Raw genomic sequence first — 22,557 nt, 5'->3', positions numbered from 1 at the left:
CCTACTTCTGACTTTCGGTAGAGGCAAGAGATCCTCTGCTTCCAGGTAGGTCCCCTGACGGTCCAGGCTGGGGCCCAGGCCAGTGATCGTAACCCGGTCTTAGCTTAGCTCAATCGCCTGTAACCTACACCACGTGTGGCACACGCACACATCTTGTCTGTCAATGGTCAAAAGGGGCTGAAAATCCTCTAGGTGCTCAGGCCCCAGAACCGCAGCGGGGCCTCGACGGGCTTCTGCAGGGCGAGGGGCCCGGAGCGGTCCTCCAAGGCCTGTGCACGGCCCAGGGTGACTGCGGCTCGCGTGACTCCGACCCGGCGGCTCTGGCCGTCCTGCTGCTTTCCCTGGACCTCCTCCACCATGGATCCTCCCAAAGCTGCCCCTGCCCTGTGGGGGCCTGCGTCTGGACACCGCCATCCGCCTCTGGGGGCCGAGGGCACAGCCCCAGCGCCAGGCTCCCGGTCCCGGGGCCCGCGCACACCTGCGGCCGCGCACACCTGTCCCCCCGCACACCTGCGGAGCCGGGGTCCGGGGTCCGGGGTCCAGGGGGGAAGGCAGGCCGGTCGGCCGGACGCCGGGCGCCCCCACGCCCCGGGTCCCCCGCAGCCCCGGCCCCTCGAGCCCCGCCGCAGCCCCGGCCCAGGCCTCCCGCAGGGGTCGCAGCAGCCCGCGCGCCGCCTTCCCTCTCGGGGCGGGAGCCCGGCGGGCAGAGGGCAGTGGGCATGCGCACTGCGCCCGCCCCGCGTCCGGCGGCCGTTGCCATGGCGACCGCAGCCTGGCCACCCCGGCTCCGCCCCCGCGCCGCCGCCAGCCGACCTGGCCGCGCCCCGCGCCCGGGGTGAGGGGTCGGCCCGGGTCCTAGGGCGGGTCCGGGGTGAGGCGGGGCCCCGGGAGGAGGGGCGGCCCGGCGCGGGGGTCCTGGGGTAAGGGGTCACCTCGGGGTGCGGAGGGCTCCAGGGGGAGGGGGTCCCAGGTGTGAGGGGGAGCGAGGGAGGGGGCGGTGCGGGGTGGGGAGTCCCGGGGGGAGAGGGTCCGCTTGCAGGGGGTCAGCCCGGGAGGCGGTGGCCGAGGGTGAGCGGTGGTCGGGGGTTGGGGGCCGGGATGGGGGCAATGAAGGTGAGGGGCGGGGGGCAGTTCGGGGTGACCGGGTCGCCGCAGGGGGGGCCGGGGTGAGCCCCTGGGGGGCGGCGGCCGGGAGGGGCGGGGCCTCGGGAGGGGGCGGGGCCGCGGCGGGGCCGGGGTGGGGGGGAGCGCGGGCCCGGGGGCGGGGCGGGTCGGGCCGGGTCGGGGTCCCGGGCGGGGAGGGGGCGGCCGCCCTGGGTCGGGGGCTGTCCGGGGGAGCGGGGCGGGGTGCGGCTGCAGGGCTTGGGGAGGCCGGGCGGGGTGGGCCTGCCCCCGCCCCCGCCCCCGCCCCCCCGGCCCCGCCCCGCCCTGCCCCACTGGCCGCGTCCCGGTCCCGCAGGAGCCGCAGCCCTGAGCGTCCGCGCGCTGCGGGCCGGCCGAGGAGGGGCGCGCCTGGACGCACGGACCCCGGAGCCGCCCCGGAGCATGTGGAAGCTGAGCCGGAGCCGGGTGCTCTTGGACGAGCCCCCCGAGGAGGAGGACGGCCTGCAGGGGGGGGGGCCGCCCGCCGCCGCCGCCGCCGCGGCCGCGCAGGTAGGGGAGGCCGGGCCGGGCCGGGCCGGGCGGGGGAGGGGGAGGGGAGGGGAGGGGAGGGGGCCGGGGCCGGGGCGGCGCTCCCGGACGGGCACGCACAGGTGGCGCTGCGCAGGTGGGGCCCGGGCCGCGCCGCTGGGGTCCGCGCGGACCCTCCAAGTTCCCGGGCGCTGAGCCCACGTCCTCGGCGACCCCCCAGCTCCGGAGCCCGGGGCAGCGCCTCGCATGCTGGCCGGCTGGCCTTCCTGCCCGAGTGGACCTGCCCGCCGGGGCTGGGGGGCGCCGGGGAGCTGGGGGGGCGCCGAGGGCCTGCCCGCGACCTGAGCGAGCGCTCGCAGACCGCAGGCTTGTTGGCATGAGTATTTCCTGTCCTTAAACCTTTGTCTGCAGGAAGAAGGCAGGTGTCCTTCGTACGGAGAAGGGGAAGAGCTGGGAGATATGCTTGGAATGCTCAGAATTTTTTAATTAAAAAGGATCCCAGGTGGAGCCTGCGTGCGGCGCATATGTGCACCCCTCCCCCTGTCCAGTGCAGGGTTCTTTTTCTCGCCCTATGAAATTTAGGTCAAAACTCAGCTCCTTTTTTTTTTTTTTTTTTTTAAATGACGTGGGTCATAAAATTTCTTTTTTGTTGTTGTTAAATGTTTGGAAAGCCCTGCCGCTGCGCAGACTTTTAGGCAGTGAGTGATGACCGGTTATCTTTTGTGCGGAGGTCGTTGGGTCCCCACCTTGCAGCCTGCGGGAGTCCATCCCGGAGGCGGCCCTGGCTAACCCTGAACCGGGGCTGCGTCCCACCGGCCTGTCCCGGGGCCTCGGGGACTCGGGGACGGTGTCAGCGCACATCCTGCCTATAACTTCTGTAACCCCGAAACCTGCGGACTGCCCCATCCCCATCCCCATCGGCAGCTCTTGAGCCTACCGTTGGGGACTTCTGTGTTGTTTGCGCCAGTGGGATTATTTAGCACCTACATCATTGTTACCGGTCAAAGACCAGAAGTGTTGTTTCTGGAGGAACTCTCAAAATGTAACTCAATCCTTGCTGTGTTCTGCTTCCATGTCTCTTAATGAGTCCTAAAACCCCATTTTCTTTCTTCCTACAGAATTGTCATCTTACTTAGCTCACAGTGTATTTTTTTTTCTATTTTAATAGACTTCATTCTTTAGGTACCCCACAAAGTTGAATGGAAAAGACAGAGCTCCCCCACACTCCGTGTCCCTGCACATCCACAGCCCCCGGCCACTGTCAACCTCCCGTTTGTTGTAGTCCATGGCCTGCCATCATCCGGGAGTCCACCTGATGCACACTGGCGTTTACTCTTGGAGTGGTTCTTCCCATGGATTTTGACAATATAATATGAGATACATCCACCATCAGAGTACCCCACAGGATAATTTCACTACCCTAAAAACCTCCTTGTTCTCCTGACTCATCCTCTACCTTGTGTCCATGGTGTCATCTCTTCCGGAAGGTCATAGAGTTAGAATCCTACAGGATGGCCTTTTCAGACTGGCTTCTCTTGTTTAGCAATATGTGTTCGCAGTTCCTCTGTCTCTTCTTGGCTTGAGAGCTCTTCTTTTTAGCCCTAACTGACATTTCGTTGTCTGATAGTACCACATATCCACCCCCTGCAGAAGGGTGTCGTGGTCATTTCCAGGTTTGGGCCCTTAGGAATGAGGCTGCTTGCTGTAAATACCTTTGTGCAGGTATTTGTGTGGACATCAGGTTTTAACTCGGTTAAACGCCCAAGAGGGACAGCTGTCCCCAGGGTAAGAAGTGGTTGAGTTTTGTGAGAAACTGCCACTGTCTGTGTCCAGCCAGAGGTGAGTGCGAGTCTCTGCCAGTCCCTCCTTGGCCTCGCCAGCACTCACTGTGCTCAGCGCCCTGGATGGGGCCTCTGATGGGCACACAGTGGGGTCTGGTGGCTTCTCTTTCCCTGACGGTGCGGCATGTGGGGCAACAGTCCTTTATCAGAGATGTCTCTGAAATATTTTCTCCTAGTCCGTGGTCTGACTTCTTCTCCTGCCAGTGTCTTTCACATAGCAGAAGTTTAAAAAGTTTAATTTTATTACTGCATTTTGGAAGTTTTTGATTTAAATGTAGCCCAGGTTGTCAGTTGTTTTTTGTTTTTTGTTTTTTTCATGGATTGTGTTTTTTGTGTAGTATCTCAGAAGTCATGGCTGTGCCCAGAGCCATTGGGGTTTTGTCCTGTGTTTTCTTCTGGGAGTGAGATGGGCTGTGCTTTTTGGGTTACTTTGTTAAGGGTGTGTGTGGCTTAGTGTGGAAACGCTTTGCTGTAGTAACTGTGATGGGTTAGTCATACTCCACATTGAGTTAATCCTGCAGGAGTGAAAAAAAAAAAAATCCTGCGGGAGGGTTCCTTCTTATCCCAAAGCCAGTTCTTCTTAGAGTTAAATTTTAAAATTCATGACAAGTCTACTGTAAAACTTCTGCCTACAAAATTTTATTTTAAAGTTAAAAGAAGTGGGAGTTAACAGTGGGGAGGGATTGGTGGATCTGTTCAGGCCAGCAGACTCATTAGCTTTGTCTCCAGAAAGTCAGCGGCTGGGGGTGGGGGGGTGGGGGTGGTGCTGCCCTGCTCTAGGACCCCATTCGGTTGGCATTCCTGTCTGCCGGTCTGTTTCCCTGGAAATCCGGTCACATGGCTATAATCTGTGTTTTGTTTAAAAAGAAAAAAGTAGCTTAATGCTAAGTTTGAATAAGTTTGAGATGTGAGGTGTGCAAGGTCGGTTCTGGGATATAGGTAGCACTGAGCTGTTACCACGGTAGTTGTAACACCGAGGACAACCGCAGCTGCTCCTCTGCTGTTGGTCCCTGTTGTCATGAACAGGCACTTGATTGTATTAAAATCTAACAATAAGGTTTGTAAAGTGAATCAGTCACGGCAGTAGTTTAAGAGGCAAGTTTTCATGAGTCTCATGTTTATTTAAAAAACATGTTCTGCACATAGTAGATTTTCGGATGTTAAATGTTAGCTTTATTTACTTATTTATTTATTATTTTTTATTTTTTTTAAATGTTAGCTTTAAATTCTTCCCACTTTCCGGTAGGAAGTCTTGTTGCTGTGTTGTATAGCGACCCGTGAGAAATATTTATGCACATACGTAAACGTATGTTCAAAATCATACATCTGCTCTTTGACTACAAGCTTCTCTGCATCCTAAATTGTCCCCTCAATAATATGTGTATTACTGGACCACTTTCTCAGTACTGTGGCCGAAAAGAATTTCAATTTTAAGGCTGCATAATATGAAATGTCAGAATTTAATGGGGTCTCTTCTGATGGATATTGAGGTTGCTGAGCCTTTTTAAAAACATCTACCTGTCAGTTTGATGCGTAGCAGAGAGGGAGGTTCAGAGAGGCTCCCCTAAAGTCTGTTGATATGGTTCTTTAGCTACCTTGAGCTGGACTGTAAAGGGCCTTAGCTAGCTTTAAATGAATGCCTGTATTTTATTTTAAAGATTTTATTTTTTAAAAAATGAAGATTTTATTTTTAAGTCATCTCTATACCCAGCGTGGGGCTTGAACTCACAACCCTGAGATCAAGAGTCACACGCTGCACAGACTGAGCCAGTCAGATGCCCCTAAATTAATATTAATGCCTTTAAAAACAAACCTCAGAGAATGTTTGCAATATTTTCATGTTAATAATTTTAGGAGGGGATGCACCAGGGGATGCTCAGTCAGTAAAGCGTCTGCCTTCTACTCAGGTCATGATCCCGGGTCCTGGGATGGCGCCCCATGTCAGGCTCCCTGCTCAGTGCAGAGTCTGCTTTTCCCTCTGCCCCTCCCTGCTGCTCATGCTCTCTCTCTCATAGAAATAAATAAAATCTTTAAACAAAAATTTTTGAAGAGGTTCACAAATATTCTACATGAAGGTATTCCCCCTCTTCCTGCCCCTAAATCAGAGAACATTCTAGCTGTTTTTTAACCTGCTTTGGAGATAGGAAGAACTAAGGGCTGGCAAATCTTAGTTTCATTGACACTAAAGTCATCTCTTGTGATGGTAGGAAGGCTCTTTGAAGCTTGCTGTGATGGAGTTTGGGAAGAAAGTAACCTAGGTAGTTACGAGTTCTCTGAACCCCTTGTTCAAAAGATACGTGCTGTGAGGCCTCACATTCTCTCTGGGGGATGGAAGGTGTATTGGGAAGAGGTGAGCTTTTAGTACAGAACGTGGGCTTTACCAACCGTTAAACACTTGCAATCATACTGATCTATGAAGAGCTTCTTTCTTGTGTATGTGGTATATGCTTGTGTGGGTAGATTGACTTCTTAGGAAGTAATCCCCTGTTGATGACCTTTAGGAGGTTTACTTCTAGTCCGTTTCTGTTATAACATGGAACGAAAGTCACTTCACTTGTCTGAGGATAAATTTCTAGAAGTGAAGCTAGTTATCTCAGGGAAGGGGAAGAGGAGTCAGAGCTGGGGAAAGGTAAATCAGTCCTCCCCCTTCGATTCAGTTAACTCATCACAGAGTTTGAGGATACTCTTACTTTGGTGCTACCTAACAACAACAAAAAAAAGAAAAATTTTCTAGTAGATGCATTAAAAAAATTTTTAAAGGTGAAATTAGTTTCAGTGCAGTTTTCTAAACCAAAGTATTAATTATATTAATATGTAAGCAATATAAAAATTTGTGTGGGGCACCTGGGCGGCTCAGTTGGTGAAGCGTCCGGCTCTTGATTTTGGCTCAGGTCATGCGTGATCTCAGGGTCGTGGGATCGAGTCCCCCTCTGTGCTCAGTGGGGAATCTGCTTGAGGACTGCTTTCTCCCTCTGGTTCTCCCCCACTTGCCTACATGCTCACTCTCTCACACGTGTGCTCTCTCAAATAAATAAATCTTTTAAAAAATTTTGTGAATAAGATATTTTTTCCCATACTAAGTCTTTGAAATCCGGTGTATGTTTTACATTGATCAGCATGTCTCAATTTGGATGTTAGCATTTCATCAAAAATACTTGATAAATATTTAGATGCTATAAAATTTGCAGTTAAAAACATAGATTGTCTTATCCAAACACACTTAAAACTTTTCCAGTAACTGAGTTGAGTATATTTTTATTTTATTTTATTTTATTTTTTTGAGTTGAGTGTGTTTTTAGATTGACATTTAGATCACTAGAAATGCAGTTCCTCAGTTGTGCTAGCCTGTGCAGCTAGGGTTGTGAGTGGACAGCACAGCTCCCAAATTCGCCCACATTCAGATGACCCTGGCCTACAGGGCCAGCAGGTTCTGGTGCTTGCTGGCCCCTGGGGCCTCCCAGCACTTAGCCAGGCAGGTCCTGAGGCCGAGGCCCTGTCCCTTAGCACATTGAGTGATGTGAGGACAAATGATTTGGGCTTGGTGTCAGGCCCCCTGGGCCCTGGCCTACTACTGTGTATGATGTTCACCTAGAAATGCTAGTGTTAAGCATTTAGGTGAAAACTGTTACTTCTCTAAGAGTTTAAAGTCCTAATTGATAAGCTTTACTTTCACTGTTTTTTACTAGAGTTTAAGGTAGCATGACTTAGAATATTCTTGAATAACCCCCACTCCGTGTCCCAGTGGCATTGGGCTGTGTGGGTTTCAGCACGAGATGAGATGGGAGGGACCGAGCAGAGTGCCTATTGGCTGCATCTCCCTGCGCCCAGCCCTTCCTCAGATAGGGGACCCCACAGCTAAGTCGCAGGGAACAAAGACCCAGTGGGGAGCATGGCCTTCTTTGCCTTACATCTGGGTTTGGGGTTAAAGTGGGTTGTAGGGGCTAATCAACCCCAGTTTTAGGAATAAAAACCAAAGACTGAAGGTCAGGAGGGCTCTCACCTGTTACTTAAGAACGAATCCAGGTCCAGACTTGGGGCAGCCACAAGAACTTGGTGGCCTTTGCTGATTTCCTATCTGTCCGTGGCAGGCGGATTGTTTTGCTTGCGTTTCATCACACATCGAGTGTGGCCTTAGGGGTGTGGGTAGTCAGAAACCTGAGTTTTCACCCCCGAAAGTCTTCTCACCGGTGCTTATCCAGATGCTGAGGACAGGAGGACCCAGGTGGCGGGGCAGAAGCAAGGTAAGCACACACGGAGGTGGGCTTTTCACGTCCCAGGGTGCTAATGCGTGTTCTGTAAGGGAAGAAAACTGGGTTAGCTTCGAGTCTTGTAGGTGGGAGTACGGTACTCTGGATGAATTCCTTACTGTCTAACCTCAGTGGCTGAGAGTAATTGCTTCTAGTGTTTGGAAGCTATTTTCAATCCTCTTGTGGGTGCTTGTTGTGGTATGCAGGAAGTGGAATACTTAATAGAGATGTTTTTAGAAATAGGTGACTGTCTCAGTTTGGGGGATAAATGCCAGCTCCTGCCATGTGCCGGGTACTGTGCTGAGCACTGTACGTGCATTATTGCCAATCCCCACGGTAACCCTGTGACGGGGCGCACTCAGTCCTTGTGCCTCCCCGATTCGGGACTTACTCACCTGTAGGGGGAACCTCACGTGAGCCGCCCTGGCCTAGATGGTGACCCGTGCACCTGCTCCTGGCCCCACCGTCTCAGCCCAGCTTGCACACCGCTCGACAAGCCCCGTCTCCGCAGCCTTGCTGGCGCCTGTTTGCAGTCGTTTTGTACCTTGTATTGGTGAATTTGCCGTTGTGAACGGCCCCCAAGCGGAGCGTGGAAGTGCTGCCCAGTGTTCCTTGGGGCGGGAAGGCTGCCGTGGGCCTTACGGAGAAAACACTCATGAAACAAGCTTTGTTCAGGTGCAAGTTCAGTGCTAATGAATCAGTCCGCATGAAGTTAAGTGTCCGCTTACAGAACACACACAAACAAGGTTATGTGTTAGTTGATTGATGGAAATGTGACCAGAGGCGCACAGAAACCTGACCCTATCTTTCTCCTAAGAACAGTGATTCAGGAGTTGTAATTCAGTGCTCAAGGCCACTTTTACTACAGCGCTACCTCCAACAATGACAATTGACAGTATTTGACATTCAGGGAATTCAGGGAGGCTAAAACCTCGTGTAAAGTTGTGTAGTCACAAACAGGAATTTGAACCCAGGTTTCTCTGGGGTGTATTTATATATGTGTAGAAGGGTGTGTGTGTGTATGTGTACATATATACTATATATAGTATAGAGATGTATATACTATACATATATATATAAGTATATACACACACACACTTTTTTCTAAGTAGGCCCCACACCCAGAGTGGGGCTGGAACTCACGACTCTACCGAGCCAGCCACGTGCTCAGAGTGTATGTTTTTTACTACACTGTGTCTCTTATTTGGTTACCATAAACTTGTGATGCCATTTTTTTTTTCATTTTCCAAATATCGATATTTTATATAAAGAAACACTTTAGGGTTTCAGTGATGAATGCCTTAGGGAAACAGTGGTGACGCTGCTCTGGCTCCTGTCCCTGCATATAGCACAGCTTGCTTTTGTGGTACCTAAGTTTTGTACCACTTGAGTGTTCATAGAAGTCCTCCGTGGGTGGTAAGCCGTCCTCTGGTGAGTTAGCAGGTGAGAAGCGTAGGCCATGGTGAGAAAAGAGCTGTCATGTGGACTCTCCTCTTCTTTGTACACCACTTTCTTTTTACTTATTTGAGGAGGAACAGCTAGAATTTAAAGTGGCTCTTGAGGAAGGATATCGCGAAAGGCACAGCAAATGCGGTTGAACTGGCAGGAGAAGTTTGTATGGTGGAGATCTGGGAAATCCCCATTAAGGAGTTCAGATTTTGCCTTTTAGGTAAATATTAAAGATTTATGATGTACAGGGAATACTTGTCTAAGGAGGAGGGACTAGAGGCAAATGCAGGTAAAACAGGTTGGATTCTGGTGTGGCTGCCCGGATGTGAAAGGAGAGCCGGAGTAGTCAGGCCGGAAGAAGTGAGCTTGCCCAGGTGCGTCACGGGAGTCTGTGCCTTGGGAGGTGAAGGTCGAGGCCTGAGGGGTGACTGGAGAGATCAGGACCAAGATGTCACCTCTAAGAGCAACAGGGAAGTCCGAGGGCAACGTGGCTTTAGGAGCAGTAGGATGACACCTCTGACTGCCAACTGAAGCGCCTAGTGGGTGACGTGGTGAGGGCGGACACGCTGAAATGCTCATCACTTGTAGCACGATCAGGACTCCGCAGGGACCGGCTCTCCACTTCAGAACTCGTAATTTGATTGATAAATTCACCTGAACCAGGGAAAAGCAGTACATAGCAAGGCGTGTTGACAAAGTCCTTGTCAGATCCGGGTCTCAGTTGTGTCACCAAGCTTGTGAAGTGAGGCAAATAGCTATTCTGCATCCTAAACCTTGTTACTGTAAAGGGCCAGAGAATAAGTAGTTGAAGTTTTTCTGTGGCCACATGGTCTCTGTCATCTGTCACTACAGCTTTGCAGTTGTAGCTGACAAACAGCCATAGAGTGTATGTAAATGAATGAGCTTGGGTGTTCCAATAAAACTTTATTTACAAAAACAACTGGGTCAGTCTGCAGACCATTATTTGCTAATCTCTACTTTATTTTTATTTTCATTTTATTGATGTATAGTTGATATAAAATATTATATTAGTTTCAGGTGTACAGCATACTGATTCAGCATTTCTGTATATTGTGGCATGATCACTGCTCAAAATCTGGCCACCCTGTGTCACCATACCAAGTTGTACGGTGTTACTGACTATATTCCCTGTGCTGTACATCACACCCTCTTGTCTTAATATTTTATAATTGGAAGTTTATACCTCTTCTTCCCTCCCCATTTGTCCCATGGCAACCGACAGATTGTTGTCTGTATCTATGAGTCTGTTTCTATTTGCTCATTCTTTTTTCTTTTTTTCCTTTTTTTTTTTTTTTTTTTTAGATTCCAAATAGAAGTAAAATCATATGGTCTTTTTCTGACTTATTTCACTTAGCATAATATGCTGTAGGTCCATCCATGTTGCTGGAAATGACAAGATTTCATTCCTTTTTTATAGCTGAGTGATACTCCATTGTGTGTATGCGAGTACACCCACATCACATCTTCTTACGCATTCATTCATTCATCAGTGTAGACTTGGGTTGCCTCCGTATCTCGGCCATCGTAAATAATGCCACAGTGAACATCAGGTACATGTGTCTTGTTAGAGGTACGTTATATTTATATCAATAAACGTATTTATTCATTATTATTCATTATAAAGGATAAAACTCAGAAACACCCACGGGGAAGAGATGAGTGGGCAAGGTGTAGGGAGAGGGGTTCAGAGCTTCCGTGCCCTCTCTGGGCATGCCATCTTCCTAGCAGGTGGATATGATCACCAACCTGGAAGCTCCCCAGACCCTGTCATTTAGGAGGTTTTATGGAGGTTCCATTACCAAGCATGATAGATTAAATCACTGGCCAGTTTCCAGGGCTTTCCCTCCTGTCGGTCAGGGGAGGGGATGGTGGCTGGTTTTCTGGTGACCAGTCCTATCTAGCCCCCTCCCCAGCCATATCATTAGCATACAAAAGGCTGTAAATTCCAAGGGTTTTAAAAGCTTGTGCCAGGAAACCAGGACAAAGACCAAATATTTTTTACTCTGCCACACCCAGTATTTGATATAAATATGTATGAATTTCAAATTAGACATTTTATCAAGATCGGTAAATGATTTAAGAAATTTAAAAAATAATAAAATGTCTGTATTTCTCTTTGTTTTTCCCCCTCTTGCTTTTATGCCTAGAAAGGCATTTCCTTCCCTGAGATCAAATTCTTTTAGTTCCTTTATGGCTTCATTTAAAAGGAATAACTCTTTCATCGGGGTGGTATTTATTTTGCTGTCCACTGTATAAATAAGGATTTAACTTTTTTCCCCCTCAAAATAGATTACCAGTTATTTTAAATCCATTAAAAAATTATTCTTTTATCCTCTTTTTGATGCCACTTCATTGTGTACTGAAATCACTATAGGTTGGGGTCTGTTCTCTGGAGTTCTGTGTGTTCTTGGCCTCTTCCTACAGTGCTGTGCTGCGTTTACTAACTGGGGCTCCGAGGTACCTATTATTAGACTTGAAAATGTCTGTCCTTCCCTGTTCACTTTTTAACTGGTGTGTCATTGAGCCGGGTTTCTATTCTTTTTTGTTTTTAATAGGCTTTATTTATGGGAAGGGGGGGGATTGCAGTTTTAGATTCAGAACAGAACTGAGGGGAAGGTGCAGGCATTTCCAACAGGCTGCACCCTGCCAGCCTCCCCACCATCACCATCCCCACTGATCCAATGAACCTGTGTGGACATGTCGTCATCACCCAGAGCCCACGATCTACATCAGGGTCACTCCTGGCAGTGCACGCTCTGTGGGTTTGGATGTGTGTGTGATGATGTTGTCCACCACTGTGGTACCATATAAAGTAGTCTCACTGCCCTAAACCCTCTATGCTCTGCCTGTTTCTCTCCTATCCCTAGCCTCTGGGAACCATTCATCCAACTGCCTCTGTAGTGTTACCTTTTCCAGAATGCGGTCTAGTTGGAATCATGCCATGTGTCGTTTTTCAGATTGATTTCTTTCACTTAGTGTCAGATTGACACTCCTCCATATCTTTTCATGGCTTGAAGGCTCCTTTCTTTTTAGTGTCTGGATAGACCACAGTTTATTTATCAGCTCAGCAACTGAAGGGCATCTTGATTTGCTTCCAAGTTTTAGAAATTATGAATGAAGCTGTTATAAACACTCATGTGCAGGTTTTTGAGTGGAGATAAGTTTTTGACTTGTTTGGGTAAATATTAAGGAGTGCAGCTGCTGGATTGTAGGGTGAGAGTCTTTAGTTTTGTAAGAAGCCGCTACACTGTCTTCCAAAGCGACTGTACCATTCTGCATTCCCACCAGCAGTGAGCGAGAGCTGTTGGTGCACATCTCCACCTGCGCTTGGTGTTAGGAAATGTTCTCCGTTTTGACGGGTCTAACTGTTGTACAGTGGTATGTCATTGTAATTTGCAGTTCCCTGATGACATATGATATTTTTATTTATTTATTTATTTATTCATGAGAGACACAGACTGAGAGAGAGGCAGAGATACAGGCAGAGGGAAAAGCAGGCTCCTCACAGGGAGCCCGATGTGGGACTCGATCCCGGATCCCAGGATCACAACCAGAGCCGAAGGCAGGCACCCAACTGCTGAGCCTCCCAGGCATCCCGACATACGATATTGGCCATCTTATGCTTATTCACCGTCTGTAGATCCATAGTTAGTGTGTAATATTTTCATTGAAATAAATGTGCCGTGTGTCCTCTACTGTTGATGAGCACACCAGCCCCGCTAAGACTGGATGCAAGTTAGCGCTGCCTTCTTTATTACTTCTGTTCGCACACGGAAGTGGGAACCGGTCTTGTTTTTGTATGAGAAATAGGAATTTACCTTTTTAGTTTTGCTCTGTATATCTTCTTTGATGAGATGTTTGTTCAAGTCTTTTGCCCATTTTTAAATTGGGTTTTCAATTTTTTCTTATTGACTTTTAAGAGTTCTTTGTATGTTTTGGACAATAGTCCTTTGTCAGGTATGTCTTTTGTGAGTATTTTCTTTCAGTCTGTGGATTTTCCTCTCCTTCTCCTGAATTTTATCTCTGTTCTTGTGTCCTGCCCTCCTGGGGGCCATGGCGCGGTGCTGGTGTTGGCAGTAGCTGACTGTGTCTCAGGAGACCTGGGGGAGCGCAGTGGCCTGGATCTGGGTCTTCTGAGGCCTGTGTGACCTGGGGCCACCACAGATCTCGTCCTCCATCCCACCGCGAAGTCACCCTACCAGGCCCGCAGAGTAGTGTAGGAAGAAATAATGTTTTTCACTGTCATCTGCCATTTCCAAAGGTGATTTTATCATCATTTACTCAAGTCTTCTTTTTAATATAATTGGTTAAGAGTATATGCAACTTTTTAAAAATATTTTTTAATGTTTTTTTGAATGGCTTTTTACCTGTTGTCTTTAATTGTAATAAAGCTACTTTTTCTATTTAGCCATTTCCTTAGGTCTAATGGTTCTTCACTTGATGCTTTTCCATTTTTTCATTATATAGTCTCAATAATAATAATTGTAATTCCGTTTCCAGTAGTTTTAACACATTTCTGCTTTATGCCTTATACTGATTAGAACTTAGAGAATAATACTGAGTAAATAATGCTAGAGGGCTGTTACATGTTCCTTCTGACTTCCCTGGGCTATGCTGGCTAGCATGTCACTTACTTGGATAGGACTTTAAACATGCTAATATATATGCTGCCTTGATAATAGTGACACTAGTAGTTCAATTCAGAGAGAGATTTCATAGTATTACAGATACAGTTTTTGTTTTGTTTTGTTTTGTTTTACTGTCCCAGGGATTGGTTAGTGAGTATTTAAAAACCCTAGAAAGTGTATGTCAGAGAAAATGCTTAGAGTGAGGATGAATTGGGGAGGGAGCAGTGCTGTCACTGGTCAGAAGTCACTGCCCTTGGGTTCCTGAACTTCAGGCCGAGGACAGGTCCCACCATGCTTCCAAGCGGCTAATTTTGGCCCTGAAGCCTGACCTGCATTCCCAGGATTGATGGTGACTTTACTCAGACCTATTAGCTAAAGCATAATAAATTCTGAATTGTAAACTTCTCCCTTTTCTAGATTTTTGTTTCTGGGTAAATTCCATCAAGTTTCAGTCCGTTCATTTTACAAAACGACAAACTTCATTTTCAGGTCACTCTTCCCCCTTAGGAATGAACTCTGTCCTGCCCTCTGGTGTCTGCTACAAAGGGGAGGGTGGGAGCAGGCTGCGGGGCCACGATGTCTGGCTCCCTGAGCCTGTGCTCTCAGGTAACACGCTTCCCCTGCTCTTTGGGGCCTACCAGTCGCCCTACCCTTGGTGCTCCAAGGAGAGTGCTGAATAAGGAACGGAGTTGATTGGGGAGGGGAGGAGAAAGGGCTTAAGGGTCCATTTTACTGATATATTCCATCAATCATGGTGTGGCTTTGTAGCTAAGTGGGATTCTTCATATGTCCACACATTTGGGCTAACGTACTGTTTTCCTGGAGTCAACACATTTGTCAGAGGCAACTTGATCTCGGGATTGGGACAGAGAAGGTTGATCTAGAGCAACAATGATTTTGGCAACCTCTAGCTCCCCAGTGTCCTAGTTGTATGTGATCTACAGAAGCACTGGAGCCCTCCTGCTCCTGGTGTGTCATGGGCATGTATGTGGGATCCAGAGCAGCCTTGGGGGGCCTCCCGCCCCTGGTGTGTCATGGGAGAGTGCGTGTGGGATCCAGAGCAGCCTTGGGGGGCCTCCCACCCCTGGTGTATCATGGGAGAGTACGTGTGGGATCCAGAGAGGCCTTGGGGGCCTTCCCGCTCCTAGTGTGTCATGGGAGTGTGTGTGGGATCCAGAGAGGCCTTGGGGGCCTTCCCGTTCCTAGTGTGTCATGGGAGTGTGTGTGGGATCCAGAGAGGCCCTGGGGGCCTTCCCGCTCCTAGTGTGTCATGGGAGTGTGTGTGGGATCCAGAGAGGCCTTGGGGGCCTCTCGCTCCTCGTGTGTCATGGGAGTGTGTGTGGGATCCAGAGAGGCCCTGGGGGCCTCCCGCTCCTCGTGTGTCATGGGAGTGTGTATGGGATCCAGAGAGGCCTTAGGGGCCTCCCGTTTCTCCGTCACTCTTGCAGCATTTTGTATGCAGCTAGTTCTCTGTATTAAATCTCGTATTTAGAACAAATAGTGTTTCATGTTAATTGTGTGGAAGCTTTGTAGGCACTGTATGTGCCATCATGTGACCATGATGGGAACATATATAACAGTAATGGTAATTGACACTCTTGCTCAGGCATTAATACATGAATAAAATGAGTAATACATACGTGATATGATTATGAACTATTTGCTGTTGTAAGATTGCTCTTAGGAGTCTGCTTTTGAGCTATGAGCAGATATTTCAGGCATTCTGCTCCTAGAATTTGACTGCTGGTCGTAGAGGTGAGATCTCTCTGGACCTGAGTTTGATATCGTCCTCTCACAGCATTTTGCAAATAGAACTGTCTCTTTTTTCCCTTTTAAACAGCTTTCTTGAAATATCATTCACATAGTATTCAATTCATCCACTTAAAGTGTACAACTAATGGTTTGATATATTCGTAGATGTGTACAATCTGTCAGTTTTAGGACAGAATTTTTGTGACCTCAAAAAGAAACCCCATCCTGAAGCTATGCAGTCTACTATTTCCCCTCCCCATGCAGCTCTAAGCAACCATTAATCTAATTTTGTATCACAAAGATTTCAGTCTATTTTTTCTGGGCTTTTTTCCTGACCTATTTCACTTAACTTAATTTTTTAAAGATTCAATCATATTGTGCATTTATCAATACTTCGTTCTTTTTTATCGCTAAATAATATTCTGTTCTATCAATCTACCACAAATATTTGAGCTGCTTCCACTTGTGGCTATTATGATGTAAACATTTGTGTAAAAGATTTTGTGTGGACCTATGTTTTTATTTTTGGTGGGTGTATATCTAGGAGTGCAGTTGCTGGGTGCCATTAAGAGTGGATATTTGTATCTGCCCCCTCCCCTAGATTCATATGTTGAATCCTAATCCCCAGTGCCATGGTGTTAGGAGCTGAGTCCTTTGGGACATGGGTAGGTTATAAGAACCCTCCTGCATGGGCTTAAGTGCCTTTATAGAAGAGACCCTAAAGAGCTCCCTTGCCTCTTTCTGACATGTGAGGACACAGTTCTAAGACCACCATCAGTGAGCCCTCAGCAGACACAGAACCCATTGCTACCTTGATCTTGGACTTCCAGACTCCAAAACTTGGAGAACACATGCCTGTTATTTATAAGCCACCTATCTCTAATATTCTTTTATAGCAGCTTGGTGAACAAAGCTGGGTCATACGGTAGCTCTGTGTTTAGTCATAAGAACCTGCCGGACTGTTTTCTATGGGTGCCACACGCCCACCAGCAATGAATGAGGGTCTGATTTCTCATCCTTGTGGCTTCAAAGTAGCATGTCATTCTGGTTTTGATTTGTATTTTCCTGATGTATTGAGTATCATTTCATGTACTTGTTGCCTCTGTACAACTTTCTGGACAGGTGGTTATTTTGGTGCTTTGCTCATTTTTAAAAATTGGGTTTTCTTTTCATTATTGAATTTTAAAGTTCTTCATATGTTCTAGATTTGAGTTCCTTATCTGATAGTATGATTTGCCAATATTTTCTCCCATTTTGTGGTTGTCCTCACTTTCTTGATGGTGTCCTTAGAGGCACAATTTTAAAAAATTATGATGAACTCCAGGTTATCTGTTTTTCTTTTGTTGCTCCTGGCTTTCGTATATTATCTAGGAATCCTTTTCCAAATCCAACGTCTTAAAGGTTTGCCCCCTATGTTTCCTTTTAAGTGTCTTATAATTTTAGCTCTTACATTCAGACCTTTGATCCATTTTGAGTTAATATGTATATGTGGTGTGAGGTAAGGGTCCAGTTTCATTCTTTTGCATGTGGCTCTAGCAGTCCCAGCATTGTTTGTTGAAAAGACTGTTCTTTTCCTATTTGATTGTCTTCACCCCCTTCAAGGAAATCAGTTGGACTTAGATATATGGGTTTGTTTCTGGAATCTAATTCTCTTCATCTATTTATTTATTCATGTGCCAGTCCCACACTTGTCTTGATTGCCATTGCTTTGCAGTAAGTTCTTTTTTTAAAATAAATTTTTTAGTGTAGTTGACACAAATTGTTACATTCATTTCAGGTGTACAGCATTGTGATTCAAGTGTGCTCACAAGTGTGTCTACCCTCTGTCACAATACAGCACTATTACAATAGCACTGACTGTATTCCCTCCGCTGCGCCTTTCATCCCCGGGATTTTTTCATCCCATCCCTAAAAGCCTGCACCTCCCACTCCCTTTCACTCATTCTGCCCATCCCCTTTTCCCTCTCGTATTTATATGTGCTTTTCGTAGTAAGTTTTTTTTGTGTGAGTTGAGTCCTACTTTTTTTGAAAAGATTGTTTTGACTATTGGAATCTCTTGTGATTCCATACAAATTTTAGAATCGCTTTATCATTTTCTACAAAGGAGTCAGATAGGATTGTGATAAGGGGTTGAATTGAACCTATAGATCAGTTTGGGGACGTTGCTATCTTGACAGTGTTATGTCTTCTGAACATGATATGAATTTCTGTTTATTCAAATCTTTTAAAACTTTATTTCAATAATATTTTGTAGTTTTCAGGGAAGAAATTTTCAACTTTTGTAAATATTCCATTTAATGTGTTTGTCAATGAAGTTTTTTTATTTCTTTTTTGATTGATCATTGCTGGTGTATAGGAACACAAATGATTTTTGTATATTGACCATGTATTCTCTCAACTTGTTGAACTTATTTATTATAGTTCTAATATGTTTTTGGTGGATTCCTTAAGATTTTCCATGTAAAATATGATGTTATTAAAATACAGATAGTTGTACCTTTTCCTTTCAAATATGGTTGCTTTTTATTGTATTTTTTCTGGTTGCTGGGCTGGCTCCTTCATCACAGTGTTAATTAGAAGTAGTGAGATAGGAATACTTGTCTCATTCTTGATCTCAGGGAAGAAGCTTTCAATATTTAACCACTTAGTATGATATTAGCTATGGGATTTTCTTAGATGACTATTGTCAAACTGAGGAAGTTCTTTAAAAAAAAAAAAATCATTGGGACACCTGGGTAGCTTAATGGTTTAGCGCCGCCTCCAGCCCAGGGTGTGATCCTGGAGTCCCGGGATCGAGTCCCACATCAGGCTCCCTGCATGGAGCCTGCTTCTCCCTCTGCTTGTGTCTCTGCCTCTCATACTCTCTGTGTCTCTCGTGAATAAATAATTAAAATCTTTAAAAAAGAAATTGATTTAAAAAAATAGCACAAAACATAAACCAAACACTTAAAACTTATTGCTACCATACTTAGAGCCTACAGTGACAGTTTTATTATAACTCTATATGCAAATTGTACTTGAAACTTGAATGGACTACTTTCAATTTATATGTTTAAATAACATGAGATAGTAGGTCAGAACAACAGACTTTGCACTAATGACCATACATAAAAGTGTGTCTTAAAAACACTTAAATAATTTCTGGTTAGGAAAGTTACATGTGCTCAAGATAGGGTTTATATAAAATTTTTACACACATATATAAGGAAAAAAGTAGAAATAATTTATAACACTCTACCAGGGGAACATTCTCCTCTCTTGCTAGTGTGTTGAATGTTTTTATCATGAAAGGGTGTTGGATTTTATCAGATGCTTTTTCTTATCTATTGAGATAATTATATAATTTTTGTTTTTTATTTTCTGGTAATGATTTTATTATATTGATTTTCATATGTTGAACCAACCTTATATTCCTGGGATAATTCCTACTGAGCCATGATCCATAATTCTTTTTAATGAATTTACACGTAATAGTATTGTTGCTATATCCAGTTGATATCTGCCATTTTACAGTTTGTTTTCTGTGTCTCATGTCTATTTCGCTTCTCTACTTGCATTGTGTATATTTTCTCATGGAACATTTTCATTTCTTCTTATTCACTGTCTGTAGTTTTCTTTGTATCTGTATCTCCAATATGGTTTTTCTCCCACCAACCTCATTAATGCTGTTATTGGCAAATAATGATACATACATTATGTCTGTGTATGTTATAGGCCCAACATTATGTTGTATACATATTGTATGCATTCTTTTTTATGAAAGTTGTGAGAAGAAAGAAAAATAGGCACTTATGCTATGTTTTATGTATAATTAAATAATTACCCTACCAGTGCTCTGTTTTTTTTTTTTTTTTTAAAGATTTTATTTATTTATTCATAGACACAGAGAGAGAGAGAGGCAGAGACACAGGCAGAGGGAGAAGCAGGCTCCGTGCAGGGAGCCCGACGTGGGACTCGATCCCGGGTCTCCAGAATCACACCCCAGGCTGCAGGCGGCACCAAACCGCTGCGCCACCAGGGCTGCCCCAGTGCTCTGTTTTTTTTCATGTGGATTTCCTTACTGTACGTGTTATTTGCTTTCAGCTCGAAGGACTTCCTTTACTGTTTCTTGTAAGGCAACACAGTCTTGCAAACTTGTTTGGTTTATTTCATCTTTCTTTTTGAAAGATAGCTTTGTTGGGTAGAAGATTTTTATTTGACAGTTTTTTGTGGAACTCTTTGAATATATTATCCTGCTTAAGGCCTCCATTGTTTTTTCTAAGAGGTCATCTTACTAGAGTTTCCTTGGTAAGTGACTAATCACTTTTTTCTTGCGTTTTCAAGATTTTCTCCTGTCTTTGTGTGGGGTAATAAAAAAATATATATCTGGTCTTTGCCCCTGATTCCTAGCATGGAGGTTGTATAATCCTTGGATTTCCTCAATGTTAGGAGTTTTTGTTATGCTAATAAAGTGACTGAAGATGAGAGTTAGTTATCAGAAAGGGCAAGTTTGTGATTAGAGGCTGGAGATTGAGTTCTGACTTCTAGCCACTGATTTAATTTTTATGCCCATGTGATAAAACTCCGATAAGAACGTTGAGCACCCTGATGACTCCTGGGGAGTGAAGAGCTGGCCCTGACTCCTTAGAGGAGGCCCAAGAGGCTCAGCATTGCCTTCCGGGCCTCCTCCTCTGTGTCTCGTCACCTCACTGGCAATGGTATTGCCCAGTTGTTTGTCTTATACAGCTGTAGTCTTAAAGTGTAGTGATCTCCTTCCTTCTGTGAGTTTTTCTTTCAGTTATTGAACCTGAAGGCATTGTGGGAGCCCCTGAATTTATCCCTGTTGAGTCAGAAGTATCCCTGGCCCTGGATGCCTGAAGTCAGGTCATTCCTGAAAAGGACTGAGCCTTCACTGTGGAGTCTGAGACGAACCCTGAACTGTATTATGGTGAACCAGCTGGTGGTGAAACAGAACACTCTGACTTTGTTTTACTATGTGTTGTGTTTGCGGATCTCTGTGTTCATCCTAGTGTAGTTTGTTAAGCTTCCTGGATGTATAGATTTTTGGTGTTTGGTGAATTTGGGAAATTTTGTGTTGTTTCTTTGGAATCTCCTTACTAATTTCTTTCTCCTGCCTGAGGTTTCTGTTCTGTATGTGTTAGTATCACACATTTCTCTTAGGCTCTTTATTTCTCTTCATTCTTGTTCTCTCTGGTTTTGGGCTTGCATAATCTATTATCCATCTTCAAGATAGATAATTCTTCATTTTCCAAATTAAGACCTACTGCTGAGACCCTCCAGTACATTTTTATTTCATTCATTATACTTCTCAACGTCAGAATTTCCATCTGGTTCTTTTTGATATGTCTGCCTCTTCAGTGGTGTTTTGTATGTGGTGCAATGCTGCCATCAGACCTTTATTTTCTTCTTGTGGTGTTTCCTTTAGTGCTATTAAAACATATTTATAATGGCTATTTTGTTGTGTTGTTGTTGTTAAATCCAACATCAGGGTCTCTCACAGGCATTTTGTGTTGTTTACTTTTCTTCAGATGTATGGGTCATATATGCTTTTTTTTTTTTTTTTGGCTGCTTCAAAATTTTTTGTTGGAAAATGGATGTTGTATTTTATCTTTTAAAACTGAGGAATAATTAACATAATATATTGGTTTCAGGTGTACAGTGTGATGATTTGACATCTGTATATATTGAAAAATGATCACTACGGTATATACACAGTTACAAAATGCTTTCTTCTTGTGGTGAGAACCAAAGAATATACAACAAACAGTATTATTAACTACTGTCACTGTGCTGTACGTTACATCTCCATGACTTATTTTGTAGCTGAACATTTTCCTGTCTATCTTTTGACCACCTTCATTCATTTTGCACCCCCATCCCCAGCCCTGGCAGTCACCCATCTAGTCTCTGTATCTAGGAGCTTGTTGTATGTGTGTTTGTTTTTTTTTTTGTTTTGTTTTTTTTTATGATAGTCACAGAGAGAGAGAGAGAGGCGCAGAGACACAGGCAGAGGGAGAAGCAGGCTCCATGCATTGGGAGCCCGATGTGGGATTCGATCCCGGGTCTCCAGGATCACGCCCTGGGCCAAAGGCAGGCGCCAAACCGCTGCGCCACCCAGGGATCCCGTATGTGTGTTTGTTAAGATTACACATACAAGGGAGATCCTAAGATGTTTGTCTTTCTATCTGACTTATTTCACTTTCACTCAGCATAATGCCATCAGGGTGCATCCATGTTGTTGTAAACGACAAGATTTCCTATTTTATGGCTAAGTAATATCCATTATTTACACACACAGACACACCTCGTTATACCATTAATCTTCTGTTGGACACTTATGTTGTTTCCATGTCTCAGGTGCTGTGAATAATGCTGCAGTGAACATGGGAGTACAGATACAGGAGATACTACAAAAGTTGCATTTTTTTCATTTCCTTTGTATAAATACCCAGAAGTGGAATTACTGTATCATATGGCAGCTCTATAACTTTCTGAGGACCCTTCATACTGTTTTCCCGCTGCACCAGCTTGCATTCACACCAGCAGTGCTTGAGGGTTCCTTTTCCTCCGCATCCTCCCCATCACTTGTGATCTCTTATCTTTTGGATATCAGCCTTGAACAAGTGTGAGGTGGGATCTCATTGTGGTTTTGATTTGCATTTCCCTGATGAGTGATGTGGAGCATCTTTTCATGTGTCTGTGGGCCGTCTGGATGTCCTCTTTGGAGAAATGTCTATTCAGATCCTCTGCCCATTTTTTTATTTGGATTGTTTGATTTGTGGCTGTTGGGTTGTATGAGTTCTTTCATATCTTTTAGATATTGCCCTTTATCAGGTAGCAGATCTGCAAACATTTTCTCCCATTTGGGAAGCTGCCTTTCCATTTTGCTATTAGTTCCCTTTGCTGTGCAGAAGCTTTTTAACTTGATATAGTCCTGCTTGTTGATGTTTGCTCAGGTCAGGATTGCTTTGGCAATTTGGGGTCTTT

The 22,557-nt window shown here is 45.5% G+C and overlaps 1 protein-coding gene across 1 annotated transcript in view; it reads left to right on the top strand.

Moving 5' to 3' along the window:
* The first annotated feature begins 357 nt into the window (after positions 1-357).
* TDRP (testis development related protein) overlaps positions 358-22,557 on the top strand; it is a 41,532-nt gene continuing 19,332 nt past the window's right edge. The window contains exons 1-2 of the mRNA XM_077869635.1: positions 358-835; positions 1,460-1,653. Of these exons, the coding sequence (XP_077725761.1) occupies positions 358-835; positions 1,460-1,653 (672 nt within the window). The remainder of the gene's footprint in view (positions 836-1,459; positions 1,654-22,557) is intronic.

The sequence above is a fragment of the Canis aureus genome, chromosome 24 (assembly GCF_053574225.1).
Source record: "Canis aureus isolate CA01 chromosome 24, VMU_Caureus_v.1.0, whole genome shotgun sequence".
NCBI lineage: Eukaryota > Metazoa > Chordata > Mammalia > Carnivora > Canidae > Canis > Canis aureus.
This window is presented reverse-complemented; position numbering and strand designations above follow the sequence as displayed.